Source organism: Chiloscyllium plagiosum, unplaced genomic scaffold, assembly GCF_037043375.1.
Source record: "Chiloscyllium plagiosum isolate Xiang-an unplaced genomic scaffold, Cpla_swu_hap1 HiC_scaffold_5, whole genome shotgun sequence".
In the NCBI taxonomy this organism is placed as follows: domain Eukaryota; kingdom Metazoa; phylum Chordata; class Chondrichthyes; order Orectolobiformes; family Hemiscylliidae; genus Chiloscyllium; species Chiloscyllium plagiosum.
Window position 1 is genome coordinate 79458882 of NW_028270143.1, and position 22147 is coordinate 79481028.

At 41.0% G+C, this 22147-nt stretch overlaps 1 protein-coding gene across 7 annotated transcripts in view; it reads left to right on the plus strand.

The window, feature by feature from the left end:
• The window catches only part of adam22 (ADAM metallopeptidase domain 22), a 390158-nt gene that overhangs the window by 192066 nt on the left and 175945 nt on the right, over positions 1-22147 (plus strand). For all 7 annotated transcript variants that reach the window (XM_087987353.1, XM_043690348.2, XM_043690349.2 and 4 more), the window contains exons 7-10: positions 3814-3883; positions 5485-5558; positions 15748-15822; positions 19000-19071. In XM_087987353.1, coding sequence (XP_087843479.1) covers positions 3814-3883; positions 5485-5558; positions 15748-15822; positions 19000-19071 — 291 coding nt within the window. The remainder of the gene's footprint in view (positions 1-3813; positions 3884-5484; positions 5559-15747; positions 15823-18999; positions 19072-22147) is intronic.

Here is a 22147-nt window from a genome sequence, read left to right on the forward strand (position 1 = left end):
TGGGTGACTGTATGGGATTTGTACGTTCTCCTCGTGTCTGCGTGGATTTCCTCCTGCAACTCAAAGATGTTCAGGTTAGGTAGATTGGCCATGCTAAATTGCCTATAGTGTCCAGGGATATGTAGATTGGATGGATTAGCCATGGGAAATGCAGTGATAGGGTAGGTGGGGTGAGTTTGGGTGGGATGTTCTTCAGAGAGTCAAGGTTGACGTGTTGGGCCTAATGACCTGCTTCCACTCTGTATGGATTTTATGGCGTATGCTGGTAAGGTGTTTCTCCATATTGGGGAGTCTGGGACCATGGGACAAAATAAGGACTAAGTCACTTAAGAACAAGATAAGGAAAATTATTTTTGCTCAGAGGGTTGCGAGCCTTTGGAATTCTCTATCCAAGGGACTATGAACAATCAGTTTTTGAATATGTTTAAATTAGAGATTGACAGATTTCTAGACACTGATGACATATAAGGGACAGGACGATAGTGTGGGGTAAAGGTATTGGATGATCAGCCATGACAATGTTGAATGATATGTCAGGTTCAATGGGCTGAATGGCCTAATCATTTTCCTATTTTCTTAATCAGAAAGAGGAGCATCTTACTCTGATCAAATAATCATCATGGGAGTGACCCTTTTCAGGGAAGGAACAAGCAAATATGAGACAAACTGACAATGATAGCTTGCATGCATGTTATTAAACAACCTGAACATATGAGAGGTAATGGTTGAAATGCATGTGCAGACTTTGATGAAAGTAGGACTCAAATTAGGACAGTTCTGGTCATATGTTATAATTTTCTTTGTTGACCATATATATTGTCATGGGTAACTGGAAACAGAAAATGATAATGTAAGTACTTTTTTGGTAATTTTATGTTAAAAAAAATGCCTGGAGAAATACATCCATACACACCATACTAGCTAGCTTGCTGTAGTTATGTGACCTCTTTCTCTGCTGTAACTTTCTTTTAATTTAGTTTATGGCAGCTATTAACCACATTAGTTCAAACACAAATGACAGGTGGACATGGGAAGGTGTTGCTGGCTGATGGGTGGGATTGCAGGCAGAACTGGGCGAAAGGGAGGGGATAGCCCTGATTGGTGAGCCCTCCAGATAACAGATCACTCCATCAGGCCCTGATGCACACCCCCCACTGGGATATCCTCATGGCAACTGGTGGAATGGCGTCTTCAAGACAGCATTAATTGCAATAGGCATAGAGTTGAGAAGGTCAACTATAAGCCTTCTCCACAATAGACTTACTTAGGCAGGATCGGAAAGCGGCGGGGACTCATGGCTCACCACCCTGTCTCATTCAACAGGGATGATAGGACGGTTGGTATGGGGGTGGCATGAAATTCCATCCATTTAAGCTCGAGGCATGAAGGTTTTTTTGTTTTCAGAAGGCTATTAATCTTTGTAATTCTGTAATCTCAAGAGCAGTGAACACCAAGCATTTAAATGTATTTAACATTATTGGACTTTTCATCCATGAAGAAATCAAGGGTTATGGGGATCAACTGGGACGTGGAGTTAACGCCATGATCAAATGAGTCATGATCTGATTGAATGGTGTAGCAGGCTGAAGAAAGCAAAGATTTACTTCTGGTCCTATTTGTTCTGTTCTTCTTTTGATCACACAGTGTTATATACAATTGTGCATGTGGAGGCGGAAGATATTGGGGAGACACTGAATGAATACTTTTCTTCAGTATTCACTCAGGAACAGGGCATTGTTGTCGATGAGAATACTGAGGCACAAATAAGTAGAATGGATGGCTTTGAGGTATGTAGAGAAGAGGTGTTGGAAATCCTGGAAAAGGTGAAAATAGATAAGTCCCCTGGGCCTGATGGCATTTATCCTAGGATTCTCTGGGAAGCAAGGGAGGAGATTGCAGAGCCATTGGCCTTGATTTTTATGTCCTCTTTGTCTACAGGAGTAGTCCCAGAAGACTGGAGGATAGCAAATGTGGTTCCCTTGTTCAAAAAGGGGAGTAGGGATAACCCTAGTAACTATAGGCCGGTGAGTCTCACTTCTGTTGTGGGCAAAGTCTTAGAGAGAATTGTAAGGGATAGGATTTATGCACATCTAGATAGGAATAATGTGATCAAGGATAGTCAGCATGGTTTTGTGAAGGGCAAGTCGTGCCTCACAAACCTTATTGAATTCTTTGAAAAGGTGACGAAGGAGGTTGATGAGGGGAAAGCGGTAGATGTGGTATATATGGATTTTAGTAAGGCGTTCGATAAGGTTCCCCATGGTAGGCTACTGCAGAAAATACGGAGATATGGCATTGAGGGTGAGTTGGAGGTTTGGATTAGGAATTGGCTGGATGGAAGAAGACAGAGGGTAGTAGTTGATGGCAAAGTTTCTTCATGGAGTGCCGTCACTAGCGGTGTTCCGCAAGGATCTGTTTTGGGACCATTGCTGTTTGTCATTTTTATAAATGACCTGGAAGAGGGGTTAGAAGGTTGGGTGAGCAAGTTTGCGGATGACACGAAAGTCGGAGGAGTTGTTGACAGTGAGGAAGCATGTGGCAGGTTACAGCAGGATATAGAGAAGCTGCAGAGCTGGGCAGAAAGGTGGCAGATGGAATTCAATGTAGCTAAGTGCGAGGTGATTCACTTTGGGAAGAATAACAAAAAGATGGGGTACTGGGCTAATGGTCGGATACTTGGTAGTGTGGATGAGCAGAGGGATCTTGGTGTCCATGTACACAGATCTCTGAAAGTTGCCACCCAGGTAAATAGTGCGGTGAGGAAGGCATATGGCGTACTGGCTTTTATTGGTAGAGGAATTGAGTTCCGGAGTCCTGAGGTCATGATGCAGTTGTATAAGACTCTGGTACGGCCGTATCTGGAATATTGTGTGCAGTTTTGGTCGCCATACTATAGGAAGGATGTGGAGGCATTGGAACGGGTGCAGAGGAGGTTTACCAGGATGTTGCCTGGTATGGAAGGAAAATCGTATGAGGAAAGACTGAGGCACTTGGGGCTGTTTTCACTAGAGAAAAGAAGGTTTAGGGGTGACTTGATTGAGGTGTACAAGATGATTAGGGGGTTAGATAGGGTCGACAGTATGAACCTTTTCCCGCATATTGAGTCGGGTATTACAAGGGGGCATAGCTTTAAATTAAGGGGGGGTAGATATAGGACTGATGTTAGGGGTAGGTTCTTCACTCAGCGAGTCGTTAGTTCATGGAATGCCCTGCCAGTAACAGTGGTGGACTCTCCCTCTTTATGGGCATTTAAGAGGGCATTGGATAGGTATATGGAGGATAGTGGGTTAGTGTAGTTTAGGTGGGCTTGGATCGGCGCAACATCGAGGGCCCAAGGGCCTGTACTGCGCTGTATTCTTCTATGTTCTATGTTCTATGTTCTATGTGTCCTAATGCTGTCATGAGAAATATAAAATGCTTCAAATCAAAACTAAAAACAGAAAAGTCAAAGAGTGTGGTGCTGGAAAAGCACAGCCGGTCAGGCACCATCCAAGGAGCAGGAGAATCAACGTTTCAGGCATAAGGCCTTCCTAATGAAGGGCTAATCCCAAAACGTCAATTCTTCTGCTCCTCGGATGCTGCCAGACCTGCTGTGCTTTTCCAGCACCACACTCTTTGACTCTGATCTCCAGCATCTGCAGTCCTCGCTTTCTGCTAAAACAGAAAAGCACTGACAAGACGTTAACCTCAAGTTGTTAATCTGTTTTCAGATGCTGAGTGACTTGCTGTGTACTTTCAATGTTCTATTTTTAATGCAGACATAGTGAAGGTATTGATTTCTGTTCAGAATTGTGTTTCCCTTTTCCTTCACAGGATGACACTGAGCAGCATTTAGTTTACCAGATCATTGGCCATGACACTACTTTGCAGTTTCTACAATTTGGTAAGATCACCAGGATGTGCAGTATCTTTCAGAATTATCAAACAGAACCTTAGCACATTTGTGAAGACTTAATTGGCATGATAGAGTAATTTTGCACCAAAGTCACATGAGCACATATATGAGATCAAAGTTGATTGGGTATGTTGAAATTCTGGCATTACATATACTGTATTTGATATTATGTACTGTAATACAGTGGCTTAACCCAATAGGAATGTAACAGTCTAGTAATATCACTAGGTTATTAATGCTGAGACTCAAGTAATGTTCTAGCGACATGGGTTCAAATTCCACTATGGCAGATGCTGGTGTTTGAGATCAATAAAAAAAATCTGGAGTTAAGAGTCTAATGATTATCGTGAATCGGTTCTCAAATGCAAGGAAGAACCCATCTAGTTCACTTGTGTCCTTCAGGGAAGAAAACTGTTGCCCTTACTTGGTCTGGCTGGCATGTGACTCCAAACCCACAGCAACGTGGTTGACTCTTAACAGCCCTCTGGGTAATTAGGGATGTGCAATAAATGCTGACCTAGCCAGCAATGCATCTATCCTGTATTTGAATAAAAACGAAGTCTATATCATGGCTTCCTTCCAGATAGGTGAAATAAACTGCTGTTTTATTATTGGCATTTTACACCACTGCACAAAGTCAATAGAACCTTCACAGTTTCTCATATACTCGCTTAAGTATTTGCTGACTTTGAGTAAACAGCTCTTGGGGGTAGAACGGCTTCAGTGCTTTACCATGCAGTGTGCACCGCACCAGGAGGCTGGAGGATGCTGAAAATTGGGGCTCAAGCCAAAGTAATAGATCTATTTTGGCAGTCACTAGAAGGTTTATAAAATGCCCCTGACTCAATAGCAGTGGCCTAAATGCTCATGCCAGGCCACCCAATGATAAATTGATCAGTATTGCACAAAGGTTTTGTTTGAAGCACAGGCCTAATGCATACAAAATTTCTTGCTCTTGGAAAAGCAGAGAAAAAGGAACCATACATTTGTCCATCCACTTGGTAGGGACATTATGGGAGGCAGATACTTTTTTTTAAAAATAAGCATTTTTGCCGTGCATTTTCAAATGATACATTCTTGAAAATTATTAATTTATACAACTAGAAATTACTGTTGCTAATACTGGAAGACTAACTATATACAGCATTGTATCCCAATTAGTGAATATTAGTAATACTTCCACTTAATAGACAGATGCTTTAGCTACCAGTAAAAATAATTGGATTAGAGTTGCTGCAGAGTGGTAATGGAGTGAGACACGGAGCAACTCAATTTTAACTTTAATTCCTCCTAGCAATTTCTCTCATTTTGAAGAAAGAAACCATAAAGTAGTACTCTTTGAAATAACTATTATATTAAAATATTCTAGCACTGTTTCAAAGTCATTTTCAGAAAAAAACTGCTTCATATACCACCAGCAGTATGTTCAGCAGTTGATCTCAATGACAGATGTGATTGATAATACTGATTCTGATTCTGATTCTGATATGACAGCTACTTTAAAAGCTGACCACTGACATTTCATTGAGTAATTAACCCTAAATATTGATTAAACGTTGTTAATATGAAAAATGTTTTGTAATGCATAGGTTTTTCAGAAGATACTGAGAGGAATGATCACTTTGATGCTCGGCGTACTATCCTTTTTAGGAAGAAAAGACAGGTATGTTCAATATGTTTAGTAATGAATTTATCAATGTCAAATAGGAAGAGTACAACAAGAATAGTCTTCTCTTTTGATATGTACCTGGAATTTCAGTTCATTTTTCCTGTTTGATTGGAACTTTGAATTACAAATTACTGTGGTTGGAAATGAGAAAGGCTGTGGCAGTATTCACGCAGTTCTGTGGCAGTATTCAGCAGAGTCTGTCTGAATGGTTCGCATGGCGATAGATCAAGGTTGGAAAAAATCATTGGGCCAGTTTTCCTAACCTCTGCCCCTGGTGTGGGTTGACCAGTTTTTCAAACTGGGACATTTGAAGAAAGCAGAGCTCCATCCATGATGGATATGTTAGGAATCTGTGTACGGAATAATCGAGGTTATTTAATTACAACAAATTGGCATAAACACTATGTCATATGAGAAGAAAATTACTAAGCACCACTCCCATCTCTACTGCTGCAGCATATAGACCAAGAATTTGGGCTACAGCATACAGTTAATGGGGAAAGTAAACTTGTTTCTCTTTGATTCACAATTCAGTTTATCAAAAGGTTGGATCATGGAGAGAAGGTCCTTTGTAATTTGCATTAGCAGCAATGAGAGTTGTGCTTGCTTTCAATGTGCAACTCATTAACAGTGTTAGAAAAGACTTGCAGTATGCAAGCACCAAAGTCTCACTACATGCTGTGGTTCTACCTGCCTCCAGTGTTGTGAAGGATGGTTTGCTCTCTATGCCACGGTATGCTGAAAGTAGTTGGATTGTGCCTTGCAGAAGGTTTTGTATAGAAAAGCACCTTTGACCACAAGCCCATCAGGGAGTGGTCCGCACATAAAGGCGGGAAAGGAGAAGGCCAATCCTGTTGGATAGTTCCCTTAGGCAGATTGGCAAAATCATTTGGCAAAATGTCTCATTGCCCAAACTTTCCAACAAGTGCTAATGCATACCCTAGCTGGTAGCAAGAAGGGCACTACCTGTCTGGCGTTTCATGCGTATATTGACCCTGCCACTGCACCTTGCCCTTGAGATGGAGACTGCCACAGTCTCTTTGGAATGTACTTTCACAAACGTGTTTTTTTGTTGGAGTTCATCTCTAGCAGCTCCATGACACAGGACTTTGTGCTCTACGGGCTGTTCCCTGGGATGCACACCGAGACAAACATCAAGACCATCAACTCGGTGAAGACACTCTTTGCTCTGCCGGAAATTTGATAGTCTTCCATGCAAAGAGTTGCCTTTGAACAAATGTTGCAAACTGGCAAATTACAAGGTCCAGAACTTGTGCTGCGGAACTAAATCTTGGGACAGCCACTGCTGAGGCGCAGTGAAGAAAGGCCACTTTCTGCTATAATGTACTGAGGGACTTTTAACCTATAGAAGCCCTCTTAGCTTTTGTTATAATATGTAAAATAAATATGATCAGAAATTATAAATATGTTCCAATTTTGCATTTGAAAGGAGACACCTAGCAGTGTAATTCTCAAATTAAAATATGGTATTTTTGTTGTATTTCTTTTAATGTACTTATAGAAATTTATGAATCGAATATATTTTTTGCAAAAGAAAATGTAGACAGTGCTAAAATAGTATTACCTCTGTCTGTTCCCATGAACCTGGTGTTAAACTTGTAAAAACACAACTCCCTTTGTTAATATTTAGTTTTGTAATGTTAAAACCTAAGCTGGCTCTTAGTGGCCTTGTGGTTTATCCCTTCCTACTGTGGAATTCAGAGAATGAGTCACTAAACACTGCACACACTTGTTTCTTTGCATTTTAATATTTTCTCAGCTGACAGTTGCCTGTGGCTCCTTATTGCAATTGCGGCCAAATAATTAGTAGTTGCATACCATCAATGTCTATGATTGCAAGCATGCGCTTACTTCTAGTGAATCTTTTTTTCATCTTCCCTCTGGTTTTGGCGTACATCCCAAAGGAACACAATACCAGTTGCAGTATTTGATTCTACATCTAACATATCCTTTGCCCAAATATAGCATTCTCATTTATTTCTGTACTCCACGCCTTTTGATATAAAATTCAGACTCTCATACTTTTTCCATTACAACTTTATTAGTTTGTCTTCCACTTCTAAAGATTTACGTTCATCCATTTTTAATTCTCACTGCTGCTATATTCCTGTGAATAGATTAGATTAGATTACTTACAGTGTGGAAACAGGCCCTTCGGCCCAACAAGTCCACACCGACCCGCCGAAGCGTAACTCACCCAGACCCATTCCCCTACATTTATCCCTTCACCTAACACTACGGGCAATTTAGCATGGCCAATTCGCCTAACCTGCACATTTTTTGGATTGTGGGAGGAAACCGGAGCGCCCGGAGGAAACCCACGCAGTCACGGGGAGAATGTGCAAACTCCACACAGTCAGTCGCCTGAGGCAGGAATTGAACCCGGGTCTTTGGCGCGGTGAGGCAACAGTGCTAACCACTGTGCCACGGTGCCACCCACTAGTATGAACCCATGAATATTAAAAGCTCCCTTTTTACATTAACTTAAACCTGAATCGTTTCTCCCCTTTATCGAAAAGCTTAGGAGAAGCAGTTTATATATACAAGGCAACGTAGCAGCTCATGAGATTATACTCTGCAGAGTGCTGCCTCTGTTATAATAAGAAATTTTTGCTGGATGTATACACAAGACTTATGCCCGTTTAATGCCTTTCCACGCCTCTGTTCCTGTCTTACCGCACAGTTAGTCCATCTCTTGGCTCCTAGTAAACATTAACCCAGGACATCCATTCATTTCTTGAAATTATTTCCAACCTGCTTTGCAGAAGAATAATCTACATTGAACAGTGAGGGCAGTGCTTAGTTGAGTGTTAAGAGAAAATATGTATATACAAAAAGGTGGATCAAACTCTGCCATTTGCCAAGCTTTATATGATCGTCAAACTTCATAAAATCACACAGTGATTCTGCATCATCCTCCAACACCATTTCAAAATAATGTTCAGAGTCCAAAGCTCAGATATCAGTTTCAAATTCATTATCCACAAACCATTAATATATCAAAATTGGTATTTCTGTGCAAGAGTATTTGTAGCAGTGAGTAGGATCTGCAGGAGACAGCACTTGGACTTTCTGTTACAGAGGATACAGTTTTGCCCCATCTGTTAGTTGTGAGAAGGGTATATAATGATTTTCTGCATTTTAGAGCTTATCAGTCTCTCGTCATTTCAATAATGGAGAGATACTCACCACTTTCTTGCCACCTCAGCCATTAAATGCCAGGCAGGAAGGTCCTTGTGAGACATTCTCAACTCATCACCAATTTAGGCCCTAACGTAGTCAATTCAAGGGCCTCAATTTATCAGCAACCAAGTAACTTGCCTGCATAGGAGATGAGAAACAAATTATTCTTTGTCCCCCTTGGATCAAAGGTCTGTTCTCCTTGCGAAGACTAACCTGTTTGGTAATCTGCAATGGTTTTAGTAATGTGAAATCTTCTTTAGATTGTAAAAGTTCAGATAAAGCTTCATCAAGTAACCCTAATGCTATATGGTCCCATATGAACTTTGTTCAATGATCCAAATTAACAGTTGTCTGTGAGGTGATACATATTTATGAATGAATCAGTGGTTTCCTTAGCTCCTGGTTGCTCTGTTTAAACTGTGGTGTACAAGGGTGTTTTAATTACCTAAAACAGGAATCAAAAGCCTGTTATATATCATGATATTTTTGCCCTATTTAATAAAAATGGTATTGCCAATGCTGACAGTCATACACAACGGTAAATTGATCTGTCCTTTGTCCATGTTTTTACTGATACTTGAAGCAGTGTGCTATCAGCTAAACCATGGGTTCCATTTGTTCCAATTCAAGGCCTGGTCTGGGATCTGTGCATAATCCAGAGGGTCTGATAAAGTTTGTCCATGGTCAAGTGTACTCAATATGTGGACAAATATGACTGATTTTTTTTTACTGCACTTTTTCTAGTATTCCTCTCGTACACTTTTCTCTCTCTGTAAAGATCTCCAACTACAGTAATCTATTGGTTGGCTTTCTTACAGCTTTTTGTGTTCCTTTCTGCATGCTTTTTGCACATTCTGTCAGTATTGTGTTGGTGTCCCTCACTATGGTACCTAGGTGGTCCTTGCTGTCCTTCATCTACTACTCCCTGTGGCTGATAAGCCATTTTTCTGATTTTTTTTTCCCACGTATTCCTAGGCTGGATTTACTTTGTACTTTGTATTATCTTTGTATTACTGCTGGGCTTCACTCCACACAATATTTGGGGCAACATGGTGGCTCAGTGGTTAGCACTGCTGCATCATAGTGCTGGGGACCTGGGTTCGATTCCCCACTGAGGCAACTGTCTATGTGGAATTTGCATGTTCTACCTGTGTCTGTGTGGGTTTCTTCTGGTTGCTCCAATTTCCTTGCACAGTCCAAAGGTGTGGAGGTTAGGTGGATTGGCCGTGGGAAATGCAGGGTGACAGGGTAGGGTGGGGGGTGGTTCTGAGTGGAATGGTCTTTGGCTTCCACATTGTACAGATTCTGTGATTTGCTATTTGCCTCAGGTTTTGTTTGTGTTGTCAACATTACCACCATGTAGTAAGATCAGGTCCACCATCAAGTGAACATTGATGGGCTTTATTGAACATCACAATATAAAAAGAACATTTCTGTAACCTTACAGACCAAGGATCCTGTACAATGTAATCTGATGTCACGATAACATATCATCTTATGCACATGTTCAGGAGCTATATTTAAAGTTATAATTAACCCTTAACCCCACAAAGGGAGAAGATAAGTTTACTGCTTAAACCTTGCCCCATTACTTGTCCTTTTGTTTACCAAGATAAGCTCAGCCACAGCCAGTGTTATGAAAGTAGGCGTGAAGAGGACACTTGAAGGCTACAAAGGCATATAGCTAGGTTAGGTAAGTGGCCAATGATCTGACAAATGGATTATAATATGGGAAAATGTGAAATTGTCCTTACTGGCAGGAAGAATAATAAAGAAGCATGTTATTGAAATGAGAGATTGATAAGCTCTAAAATGCAGAGAATCTGAATACATTTGTGCATGATTCGCTAATATCAAGATAGATAACATAAGCTTCTTTCAATATATGAAAAGGAAAAGAGAGTCCAAAGTAAACATAGCTCCCCTTAGAGAATGATGTTGGGGAAATGATAATGGGGAATCGGAAAATGGCAGAGAAATTGAATAGGTAATTTGTATCGGACTTCATGGGAGAAAACACTAAAAGCATTCCAAAAATACTCAATAATCAAGATGCAAAAAGGGAAGAAATGCATATGATAACTATTACTAGAAAAAAGGTCCTAGGGTAACAAATAGGGTGAAAGACCGATCTGTCACCTGGTCCTGATGGGATGCTTCCCAGGATGTTAAAAGAAGTGGCTACAGTGAGATGGATGCACTGGTAAAAATCTTTCAAGAATCCTTAGATTCTAGAACAGGGCCAATGTAACTCTGTATTCAAAAAGAGAAAGAGACAAAAAGCAAGCAATTGTAGGCCAGTTAGCCTGACAACTGTTATTCGGAAAATGGTAGAGTCAGTTATAAAGGACGTAAAACCAGACCATTTAGAAGTATGTAATATAATCAAGCAGAGTCAACATAGCTTCATCAAGGGAAAATTATGCCTTGCAAATTTATAGAATTCTTTGAGGAGGTAACAAGCAGGATACAGAAAAGGGAAACAGCGTATGTAACATATTTGGATTTCCAGAAGGCATTTGATAAGGTACCGCACCTTAGGCTGCTTAGTAAGAATAGAGCCCATGGTAGTCTGGAAAAGTTATTATCATGGGTGGAGAATTGGCTAAGGGGAGGCATTTTCTGGTGAAAACCTGTAACTCGTGGAATACCACAGGGATCACTGCTGATGTCACACTTATTTATAACATATGTTAATGACTTGGATCAAAGAAGTAAATGTACGACAGGCAAGCCAGCTCCTTTTCCACCTATCCACTCCACCCTCTCCTCCCTGACCTATCACCTTCATCTCCTTCCCCACTGACCTATTGTACTCTATGCTACTCTATCCCCACCCCCACCCTCCTCTAGCTTATCTCTCCACGCTTCAGGCTCTCTGCCTTTATTCCTGATGAAGGGCTTTTGCCCGAAACGTCGATTTTGCCTGTCCTCGGATGCTGCCTGAATTGCTGTGCTCTTCCAGCACCACTGATCCAGAATCTGGTTTCCAGCATCTGCAGTCATTGTTTTTACCTCGTTGATTTTAACCCTACTGCGAATCCTCTTGCAAGGATGCCTGCCTTGAAGAAGTTTTCCTCCTCTCTCTACAAGAATCTCAGGGAGTCTCTCTCTCACTGCAACTCCCAGGTCATTTCCTCAGCCCTGAAGCTCTTCCGACCTGCCCAGCTCCTTTTCCACCTATCCACTCCACCCTCTCCTCCCTGACCTATCACCTTCATCTCCTTCCCCACTGACCTATTGTACTCTATGCTACTCTATCCCCACCCCCACCCTCCTCTAGCTTATCTTTCCACGCTTCAGGCTCTCTGCCTTTATTCCTGATGAAGGGCTTTTGCCCGAAACGTCGATTTTGCCTGTCCTTGGATGCTGCCTGAATTGCTGTGCTCTTCCAGCACCACTGATCCAGAGGCAAGTTTGCAAGTCATGCGAAAATAGGTGAGTAGGCAAGTGATGAGGATGATACAAAGAGTCTGCAGAGCAAGATAGACGGTTAAGTGAGTGGCAAAAACTTGGCAGGTGGAAAATGTGTGGGAGGATGTGAGAGAATACAATTTTATAAAGAATGGAGGAGTTGAATATTACATAAATTAAGAAAGACTACAAAAAGCTACTTGGGATAAATCACAAACAGCTAGCATACCAGTTAAACAAATAATAGAGAAGGTAAATGGAATGTTGGTATTTATTTCAAAGGGAATAGAGCATAAAATAGAGAGAACTTGCTAAAACTATGCAAGACACTTGTTAGACCATGAGTTTTGGTCATTGTTTTGGTCCCCTTTTCTAATAGATATATACTGGCATTGGGGGGCGGTCCAGAAAAGGTTCATAAGATGGATTCTGGGTATGGAGAAATTATCTTAGGAGGAGAGGTTGACTAGGTTGGGTTTATACTCATTGGAATTTAGATAAATGAGAGATGATTTTAGTTAAATATGCAAAGTTCTTAGGGGACTTAATAGGATGGATGTGTAGATGTTGTGTTCCCTTGTGGGAGAGTCTAAGACCAGATGTTATAATCTCATAGTGATGAGACACCTCTTTAAGGCAGAGATAAAGAAGAACTTCTTCTCTCAGACTGTAGTGAATCTGTGAAATTCTTTACTGCAGAGGGTTGTTGAGATTGGGTGGTTAAGTAAATGCAAGGCTGAGACAGACTTTTACTCAATAAGTGAATCAAGGTTCATGGGCAGGAAAGTGGAGTTGAGGATTATCAGATCAGTCATGATCTCATTGAATAGTGGAGCAGATTTTATGAGCTGAGTCACCCACTTTGCTCCTACATCTTATAGTCTTAATGTCTAAAGTTTAGTATGTTGGCACAGCAAATAATTAGGAAAATTATTCGAATGTTATCTTTCATTGCAAGTGGAACTAAATACAGCTGTAGGGGTTTATGCTTTTGTTATCCAAGGCATTGCTGAAACCATATTTGGAGTACTGTCTACAATATTGGTCTCCTTCTTTAAAGAAAAGTGTAAATGTATTAGGAACAGTTCAAACAAGGTTTACTAAGCTAATACCAGGAATGAATGTGTTGTCTTATGGCAAAAGGCTGGGCAGGCTACACTTGTAGCCACTGGAGTTTAGAAAAGTAAGAAGGAACTTGATTGAAGCATAAGATCCTGAAGGGCTTGACAGGATGCATGTAGAAAGGTTATGACTTGTGGAAGAGTTGAGAAACTAGAGGTCACTGTTTAAAAATCAGAAGTCACCCTTTTAAAACAGAGATAAAAAGTTTTTGTTTTGTCTTACAGAGGATCATGAGTCTTTGAAACTTCCTTCTGCGAAGGAGGTGAAGTAGAGTTGTTGAACATTTTCAATGCAGACTTAAATAGATTCTTTATAAGCGAGGGGATGAAAGGTTATTTTAGAGAGGTGGGAATTTAGAGTGATCAGATCAGCTATGATCTTATTGAATAATGGAGCAGACCATGTGGCCTTTCCCTAATTCTGATTTTCATATGCTGAGTTTTTCCTTGACAGTGTTCTTTTTTACCAATATTAATGAGTCTTCCTGGCTACCCACTTTATTCATCATGGCCCAGATGCCCCAAAGGCAAACCTGATGCAGAATCTTTCATTGAAGGAGTGCTTAGGTGGCAAGGTAAAGAGATTCCTGTCATTATTTCCAGGTATTTTTCAAGGTTTATTTTGTTGAGTATCTTCTTATTTTGCACTACCAAAATAAAATTGAATTAATTACTCTGGCATGAGTTTCTTTTTATAAACCCTTGCTGGCTCTTCACGTTATTTTATCTGAAATGCCCTGTTAACTTTGTCCTTGGTAACTAATTCCATCATTTTACTGGTAATGATGTCAGATTAACTGGGCTTCAGTTTTACTGGATACTTACCAGATCTATTTTGAAATGAATGCTATTATTCAGGACTCTAGCAGCAGCTTTTTATAGTGAATCCCTAATTAAACCTCTTCATTCTATTGCCTGTATATCCTTGTTTTATTCTTTTAAAAAGGTTTTGAAAATTCTTTTGGGTTTTCCCTCAATTGTCCCTTACTATAATTTTATATAAACAACCTGTAATATTATAATACCTTATTGTAATCTATTGTAGTCATTAAGAGAGCTTGTTTCCAATCATTGAGCTTCTGTGCTACAAGTAATCAATAAGCAGTAACTAACAAACTAAATCACATACAGTGAGCAAAAACAAAGTGCAGTTACACACTCCACTTTATGCCTATCCATTTTACAGCTATTCCTCTTCTATTAGGTTCATTAGAATTTCCTTTCTTATCCATTCCCTTTTTTGATGACGACAATTATTTTGCACATTTGGAAGTCTGTGACTCTTGTTGCTCTTAACAGTAGTAATTTATTGGTGGCTTAAATCCACGTTATGAAAGCATTACCAGTCTTCTTTGTGAAATACTTGATCACTGACATTTGTTTGACCTAGTGTGTGTGGTGAATTTTCCTGAGTAGTTTCTTTTCGCTTCTCTCATTTTATACTTTACACCCTTTCCTGTGGCACCTTTCCGTGCATACGTAGGAGATCTACACCTGCCCTTTCACCTCCTCCTTTCTCACTATCTCAGGCCCCAAATGCCCCTTTCAAGTGAAATAGCAATTTTTCACCTTGCAGTTTTCTATACTGTACTGATTGCTCATGATGTGGCTCTCACTACATTGGGGAAACACAGGACAATTGCTTCACAGAACATCTTTGTTCTGTCCATTGAAACTCCCCGACCTCCTGATTACTTGTTATTTGAATTCCCTACCTTGCTCCCATGCTGACCTTTTTATCCATGTTTCTGATAGTGTTCTACAAATACTTAGTGCAAGCTCAAGGTATTTTTCTTATTATTCAACTCAGCACACCAACCCTCTGAACTCAACATTGAGTTCCACACCTTTAGATCCTAACTTGTACACCCTTGCCATTCTGTGCATTAGCTTTTGTCTTTTTTTTGCTGTATCTTTGTTTTGCTCAGATGGCCTTACATGTTTTCTTTCTTTATCTCCTCATGTTACATTAACATGATTTTATGTAGAAAATCCCAGGTCATTTCAACACAGCCTTTGTTTCTTCACTATATCCTTTCTGGCTGTTGCATCATGAAATATTTTATTGTTTAATTTCCCTGGTCTGCACCCTATACTGATCTTTGTTCTTCCTGCCCCTTCCCTTTACCACAAGATTAAAAACTCTTGTATTTATATATATATTTTTTATATTCACACATGGGATGTAGCTGTTGCTGGTTGGGACAGCATACATTGCCCATCCCTAGTTAGCCTTACAGAGGTGGTGGTGAGCTGCCTTCTCTCAATTCCTTTTGTTGGACTTCTGGACTGCACATGTTTCTGTCACTAATCCAAATTATACTTCATCCACTATAGCTTGAAATATGTAGCTTTGTATCTTGCATTTGTTTTTTTTAAGTGAGAGTGGTAACGGCAATATTGACATACAGTTTATTACTGAGCAGTTCTGTTTCTCGTTGCAGATACGTCGAATTCGCCGGAATGTTCAAGACGAGACAAAGTACATTGAGCTGATGGTTGTTAATGACCATTTTATGGTAAAGGCCACATTTAATGTGGTTCAGGATTATTTGACCTTTGATTCTTCGACACAGTTTGTAGAATAATAATTTACTGGAGTAAATTGTAGCTTATTAATAAAGTTATAAGGAGTGAGTTATAGCTTTCCTCAAACAAAAGGACAACACAGGAGCAAAGCTGATACCAAACTGTAAGTGACAAAGTTCAGGAATCAACAGTGAAGAGATTGTTGAAGATGTTGCTTTTTTTAGAGGTTACAAAGGGCTCAGTGGTTAGCGCTGCTGCCTCACAGTGCCAGGGACCTGGGTTCGATTCTAGCCTCGGGTGACTGTCTGTGTGGAGCATTCTCTCCATGTCTGCGTAGGTTTCCTCTGGGGGCTCTGATTTCCTCCCACAATCCAAAGATGTGCAGGATCGGTGAATTGGCCATGCTAAATTGCCCATGGTGTTCGGGGACCTGTAGGTTCGGTGCTTTAGGCAGGGGTAAAGATAGGTCAGGGGGAATGAGTCTGGTCAGTTATTCTCTGGAGGGTCACTGTGGACTTCTTGGGCCTAACGGCCTGTTTCCACACTTTAGGGTTTCTATGATTCTAAGGTGAAATGATGGGTAGCGGGGAACACTGGATCAAGAAGGGACTTCCAGAGAGGAGGGCTGCAATGGTTGACAAATTGATCTTTGAATTTGCACGCAGAGAAAGCAAGGAATGACAGGCTGCAGGATGACTGCATTGTTAGAAAACATTCCCTAAGGAAAGTGAGAATGAACAAAATGATCTGTTAGTGCACCAACTGGAACTTTGACAAAGATAGGATCAATAAAAATGCAAGGTTTACTGTCACAAAGAGATCAGTGAATGATGGTGAAGAGATTGATGATTAGAAAACTCGTTGTCTGAAGTACTCAGGGTACTGAGATAAGAACTTCTCAGGACTGGAACTAAACTGGAGAATTTTAAAAAGTTAATGGAAGGAAGTGTTGGACCGAATCTGAAATGGATTTGAAAGCTCAGTTCAGAACTAAACAAGACACCCTGGTAATGTAGCAACTGGTATATGCTGGGTGTCATAATGTCCCATTAGTGTCAATCAGCAGTCCATTTCCACTTTCAGAGGAGGCTATCATGAAATGGTCAAAGTGCCTTTCTGTTTCAGGTGGTAGGCTCCTTTTAATATGCAGATTAGGATCTCATTACTTAATAGAAATCAGGCTCCCAAGTTAGGATAGATCTGCTTAGATCTGGTGAATGAGGCCTGAAAATATAAGATTTATTTTTCTGGGGCTAGGAAAAGTAGGGACATTCCTTTGGGATCCCAATATCATCCCTTTGATCGATGTTATTAAGCAAATGCCCTCCTGGACTAATTTTGTTGCTGGCATGCCCCTGGACTAATTAATATTGAGCTGACTTAAATCCAGCAAGCTGCAGTGGTCCATCTCTTGGAACTTCTAAATACATCCGTTGAACTGAGTGGGTTGCCAGAACAGTGGGCTGCAGTGGACACTCTGAAGTTAAAGCTGACTGAAAATTTGGAGATGAATTAAGATTCAAATTATTAGTGGATACATTTGGATCATGAAGGATAAGCATTGGAACAAAATGGAATAATGCAGTCCAGTGAACAGTGAGATAGGTCAAAGATGCCTGAGAAGAAAAGCAAGCTGCTGTTGTACTCACAGAAGACGTCATCATAGTTTATTCATGAGACAGATGCATTTTTACACAGTACCAGTAAAGGCAATGAGCCCTTTATCTCTTTTGTTTTTGGGATTGCAACAATATCTGTAATTATTTTAGCTGAAACATTCCTTAAAATATATTCATTGTTAGCGAAACTACATTTCCAATATCATTGCAAAATGATCCCTTATGAATTCTAAAATCGTGAATATGTCCAAATGTATTACATTGGACATTAAAGAGAAAGAGGGCATTTGGCCCACTGTGCCTGTGCAAGCTTTTTGAAAGAACAGTTCAATTAGTATCACCTCAGTGTTTCAAACCAATTGTTATAAGACCAAAAATGTCAGTGGCCTGAACTGTGAGGCCAGAGCCTTTTCTCTGAACAGGGAGTTCCAGATTATCTTGTTGAGTAGGTTCTTGAACCATTTAACTGAGCCGGCTGGACAGCTGGTTTGCAGTGCAGAGTGACACCAACAGCATGGGTTCAATTCCTGCAATGGTTGAGGTTACCGTGCAGGACACTCCTTCTCAACCTGTCCTCTTGCCTGAGGCATGGTGCCCCTCAGGTTAAACAACAAGTTGTGTCTCTCTAATGAGAGTCTGGTAGGATTTTGGCGACTTTACCTTTAGCAGAATGTTGGCACATCTAACGAGATGAGATTTAAAGTTTGGGGGAATTGCTGAGAAATCCGTGGGATCTGTCTTGATCGCATTTCCAATTTATGTGCACTGCAGGTGTCCAGCATGTATATATTTTTTCTGCATGTTTGGATATAAGTTGTGTGTATATTTAAGTTGTGTTACTGCTTTAAAGTTGTGAAGTTTATTACTATTTGTTCAAAACTGTGGCTATTGTGGCTTTATTCTCTCAGTAAATCCCCTAGATCTCGTGTTTTTTACCTTGATTTATTTATTGTCATGTGTAATTTGCTACAAAATACAGTGAAAAGTGTTGTATAGTATCACCACCCTTTGGTACCACAGAAAACACAGAAAAATAAATCAAAACATGGAATATAAAGGCAAAATAATAAGGAAATACATAAGTGTTCAACTTTACAGTCCTTCTTGTTAAGTGCTCTGTTGTGGGCCATGGGCCTGGTGGCCAGGCACGAGTCCCTTCACTGCACCACTAAGGCAGGAATGAAAGTCACCACTGTTTGGTGCCATCTCACCTCCACTGACACTTTCACCACTATGAGTCCTTGCTGGACCTTGCCAATGCAGATGGCACAGTGCTGCCAGTTACTACTCAGATTGGAACATAAATCTGGTAGTTTGGGCTGAGATGTGATTGCAACAGTTTATGTGTTAGTGAATATTTTTCCATTTTGTCCTTCCTCCTGATAGTGATTCCCTGTTAAAGCAGTAGAAATACATTTTAGCAAATGGATAACATTTTAAAAATTAATTGTGTGGCATAGTTTGGTAAATATCTGTGGACTACTCTGTTACTTTACAGTTGATGCAAGATTTGAATTATGCAAGTTAACATTTTATTTCCCTTTATAGTTTAAAAAACATCGTTTGTCGGTGGGCCTTACAAACAATTTCGCAAAATCAATTGTGAACATGGTGGATATGGTAAGTGTTGATCACTGTTCCCACAAAACACACAAACAAAGAGTCGGAGCTGAGGATGAATCACAGCAGGTTTATAACAAGGAAGGAAACAGCACAGTGACCTCACAGCACCAGGGAACCAGGTTCAATTCCAACCTCGGGCAACTGTCCGTGTGAAGTTTGCATGTTCTCCCCGTGTCTGTGTGGTTTTCCTCCGGGTGCTCCAGTTTCCTCCCACAGTCCAAAGATGTGCAGGTTAGGTGAATTGGCCAAGCTAAATTGCCCGTAGTGTTCAGGGATGTGTAGGTTAGGTGCATTAGTCAGGGGTAAATATAGGGTAGGGGAATGGAGCTGGTTGGGTTACTCTTCAGAGGGTCAGTGTGGACTTGTTGGGCCAAAAGGCCTGTTTCAACTCTGTAGGGATTCTAATTCAGAAACTATTTGGCATGTCATGTCTGTGCTGGTCCTCTGAAGGAACAATTTGCTTAAACCTATTCCCTGATGTTTTCCCACAGCCCTGCAGATTTTGTCTTTTCAGATAATGATCTAATTCTCATTTAAACCCTTAATACACCCCACCTTTACCACTGTAGCAGGTAATGCAATCCACATTGTGACCACTTGCTGTGTGAAAAAGCTCTTTGCATGATGCTCTTGCTTCAGTTTCCAATTACTTGAACTAGTTGTCCTCTCATTCTTGAGTCTTCCATCAAAGGGAACAATTTTCTGTGCCTATTCCATTCAGACTCCACTTGAATTTGAATACCTATGTATGAATCTCCCCTCAATTTTCTATTCTCCAAGAGAAACCGTCCCAATTTCCACAATCTCACTAAGTAACTGAAGTTCCTCATTCCTCAAATCATTCTCATGAATCTTTTCACACTCTAACGCATCTGTGTCTTTCCTAAGGGGTGCTGTCCAGAATTCCAGTTGAGGCTTAACCACTGTTTATACAACTTTAGCATAGTTTCCATGCTTTCGTATTCTGCGCTGCCATTGATTAAGTCAGGATGTTGTATTCTTTCTTAATCACACTCTAATTCTAATTTGCCACCTTCAATGATTTATGCACACGTACACTGAGACCCCTTTCTTCCTGTATACCGTTTGATATTGTATCCTTTATTTTAAAATGTTTCTGAGCATTCATCCCATCAAATAAATCACTTCACATTTCTCTGGATTAAATTTCATCTGCCACTTGTTGGGGGGGATGACTTACCAGGGGAAAGCAGTCGGGCACCTGCTGCTCAGAAGGGAAGGGGGAAGAGGAGCACAGCAGTAGGCATTGGGGACTCGATAGTTAGGGGGACAGATAGGAGGTTCTGTGGGGACTAGAGAGACTCACGGTTGGTGTGTTGCCTCCCGGGTGGCAGGGTCCGTGATGTCTCTGATCGTGTTTTGGGGATCCTTCGGGGGGAGGGAGAGCAGCCCCAAGTCGTGGTCCACATTGGCACCAACGACATAGGTCGGAAGAGAGATGGGGACTTGAGGCAGAAATTCAGGGAGCTAGGATGGAAGCTCAGAGCTAGGACAAACAGAGTTGTTTTCTCTGGTTTGCTGCCTGTGCCACGTGCTAGTGAGGTGAGGAATAGGGAGAGAAACGTGGCTACAGGGATGGTGCAGGAAGGAGGGTTTCGGGTTTTTGGATAATTGGGGCTCTTTCTGGGGTAGGTGGGACCTCTACAAGGAGGATGACCTTCATCTGAACCAGAGGGGTACCAATATCCTGGGTGGGAAAGTCACTAAAGCTATTAAGGTGGATTTAAACTAATACAGCAGGGGGATGGGAACCAAAATTGTAGGACAGATAAAGAAGAGGATGAGAGTAGGGAGTTCCAAAATCAAGTATCTGACACTGGCAAGCGAGAACCTGGCTTGAAGTGTGTGTACTTCAATGCGAGGAGCATCCGAAATAAAGTGGGTGGACTGGCAGCGTGGGTTGGTACCTGGGACTTTGATGTTGTGGCCATTACGGAGACATGGATAGAGCAGGGACAGGAATGGCTGTTGCAGGTTCCGGGATTCAGATGTTTCAGTAAGAACAGAGAAGATGGTAAAAGAGGGGGAGGTGTGGCATTGTTGATCAGGGACAATATTAAATTTGTAGAAAGGATGTTTGGGGACTTGTTAACTGAGGTAGTATGGGCTGAGGTTAGAAACAGGAAAGGAGAAGTCATCATGCTGGGAATTTTCTATAGGCCTCCGAATAGTCCCAGAGATGTAGAGGAAAGGATAGGAAAGATGATTCTCGATAGGAGTGAGAGAGACAGGGTAGTTGTCATGGGGGACTTCAACTATCCAAATATTGACTGGGATCACTATAGTACGAGTACTATAGATAGGTCAGTTTTTGTCCAGTGTGTGCAGGAGGGCTTCCTGACACAGTATGTAGACAGGTCTACAAGGGGCGAAGCCACTTTAGATTTAGTACTGGGCAACGAGCCTGGCCAGGTATTAGATTTGGAAGTAGGTGAACACTTTGGAGACAGCGATCCCAATTCTGTCAGGTTTACTTTAGTGATGGAAAGGGATAGGTGTACTCCACTGAGCAAAAGTTACAGCTGGGGGAAGGGAAACTATGATGCAATTAAGAAAGATTTAGGAAGCGTAGAATGGGGAAGGAAACTGCAGGGGATGAGCACATTAAAAATGTGGAGCTTATTCAAGGAAAAGCTCCTGTGTGTCCGAGATAAGTATGTACCTGTCAGGCAGGGAGGAAGATATAGAAGGCGTGAGCCGTGGTTTACGAAGGAAGTGGAATCCCTGGTCAAGAAGAAGAAGAAGAAGGCTTATGTTAGGACAAAATGTGAAAACTCAGTTAGGGCACTTGAGGGTTACAAGGAAGTCAGTAAAGACCTAAAAAGAGAGCTCAGAAGAGCCAGGAGGGGACATGAGAAGTTGGTAGATAGGATCAGGGTTAACCTTAAGGCTTTCCATAGGTATGTCAGGAATAAAAGAATGACGAGAGTTAAATTAGGGCCAACCAAGGATAATAGTGGGAAGTTGGGTGTGGAGTCAGAGGAGATAGGAGAAGCACTAAATAAGTATTTTTTGACAGTGTTCACTATAGAAAATGAAAATGTTGGCGAGG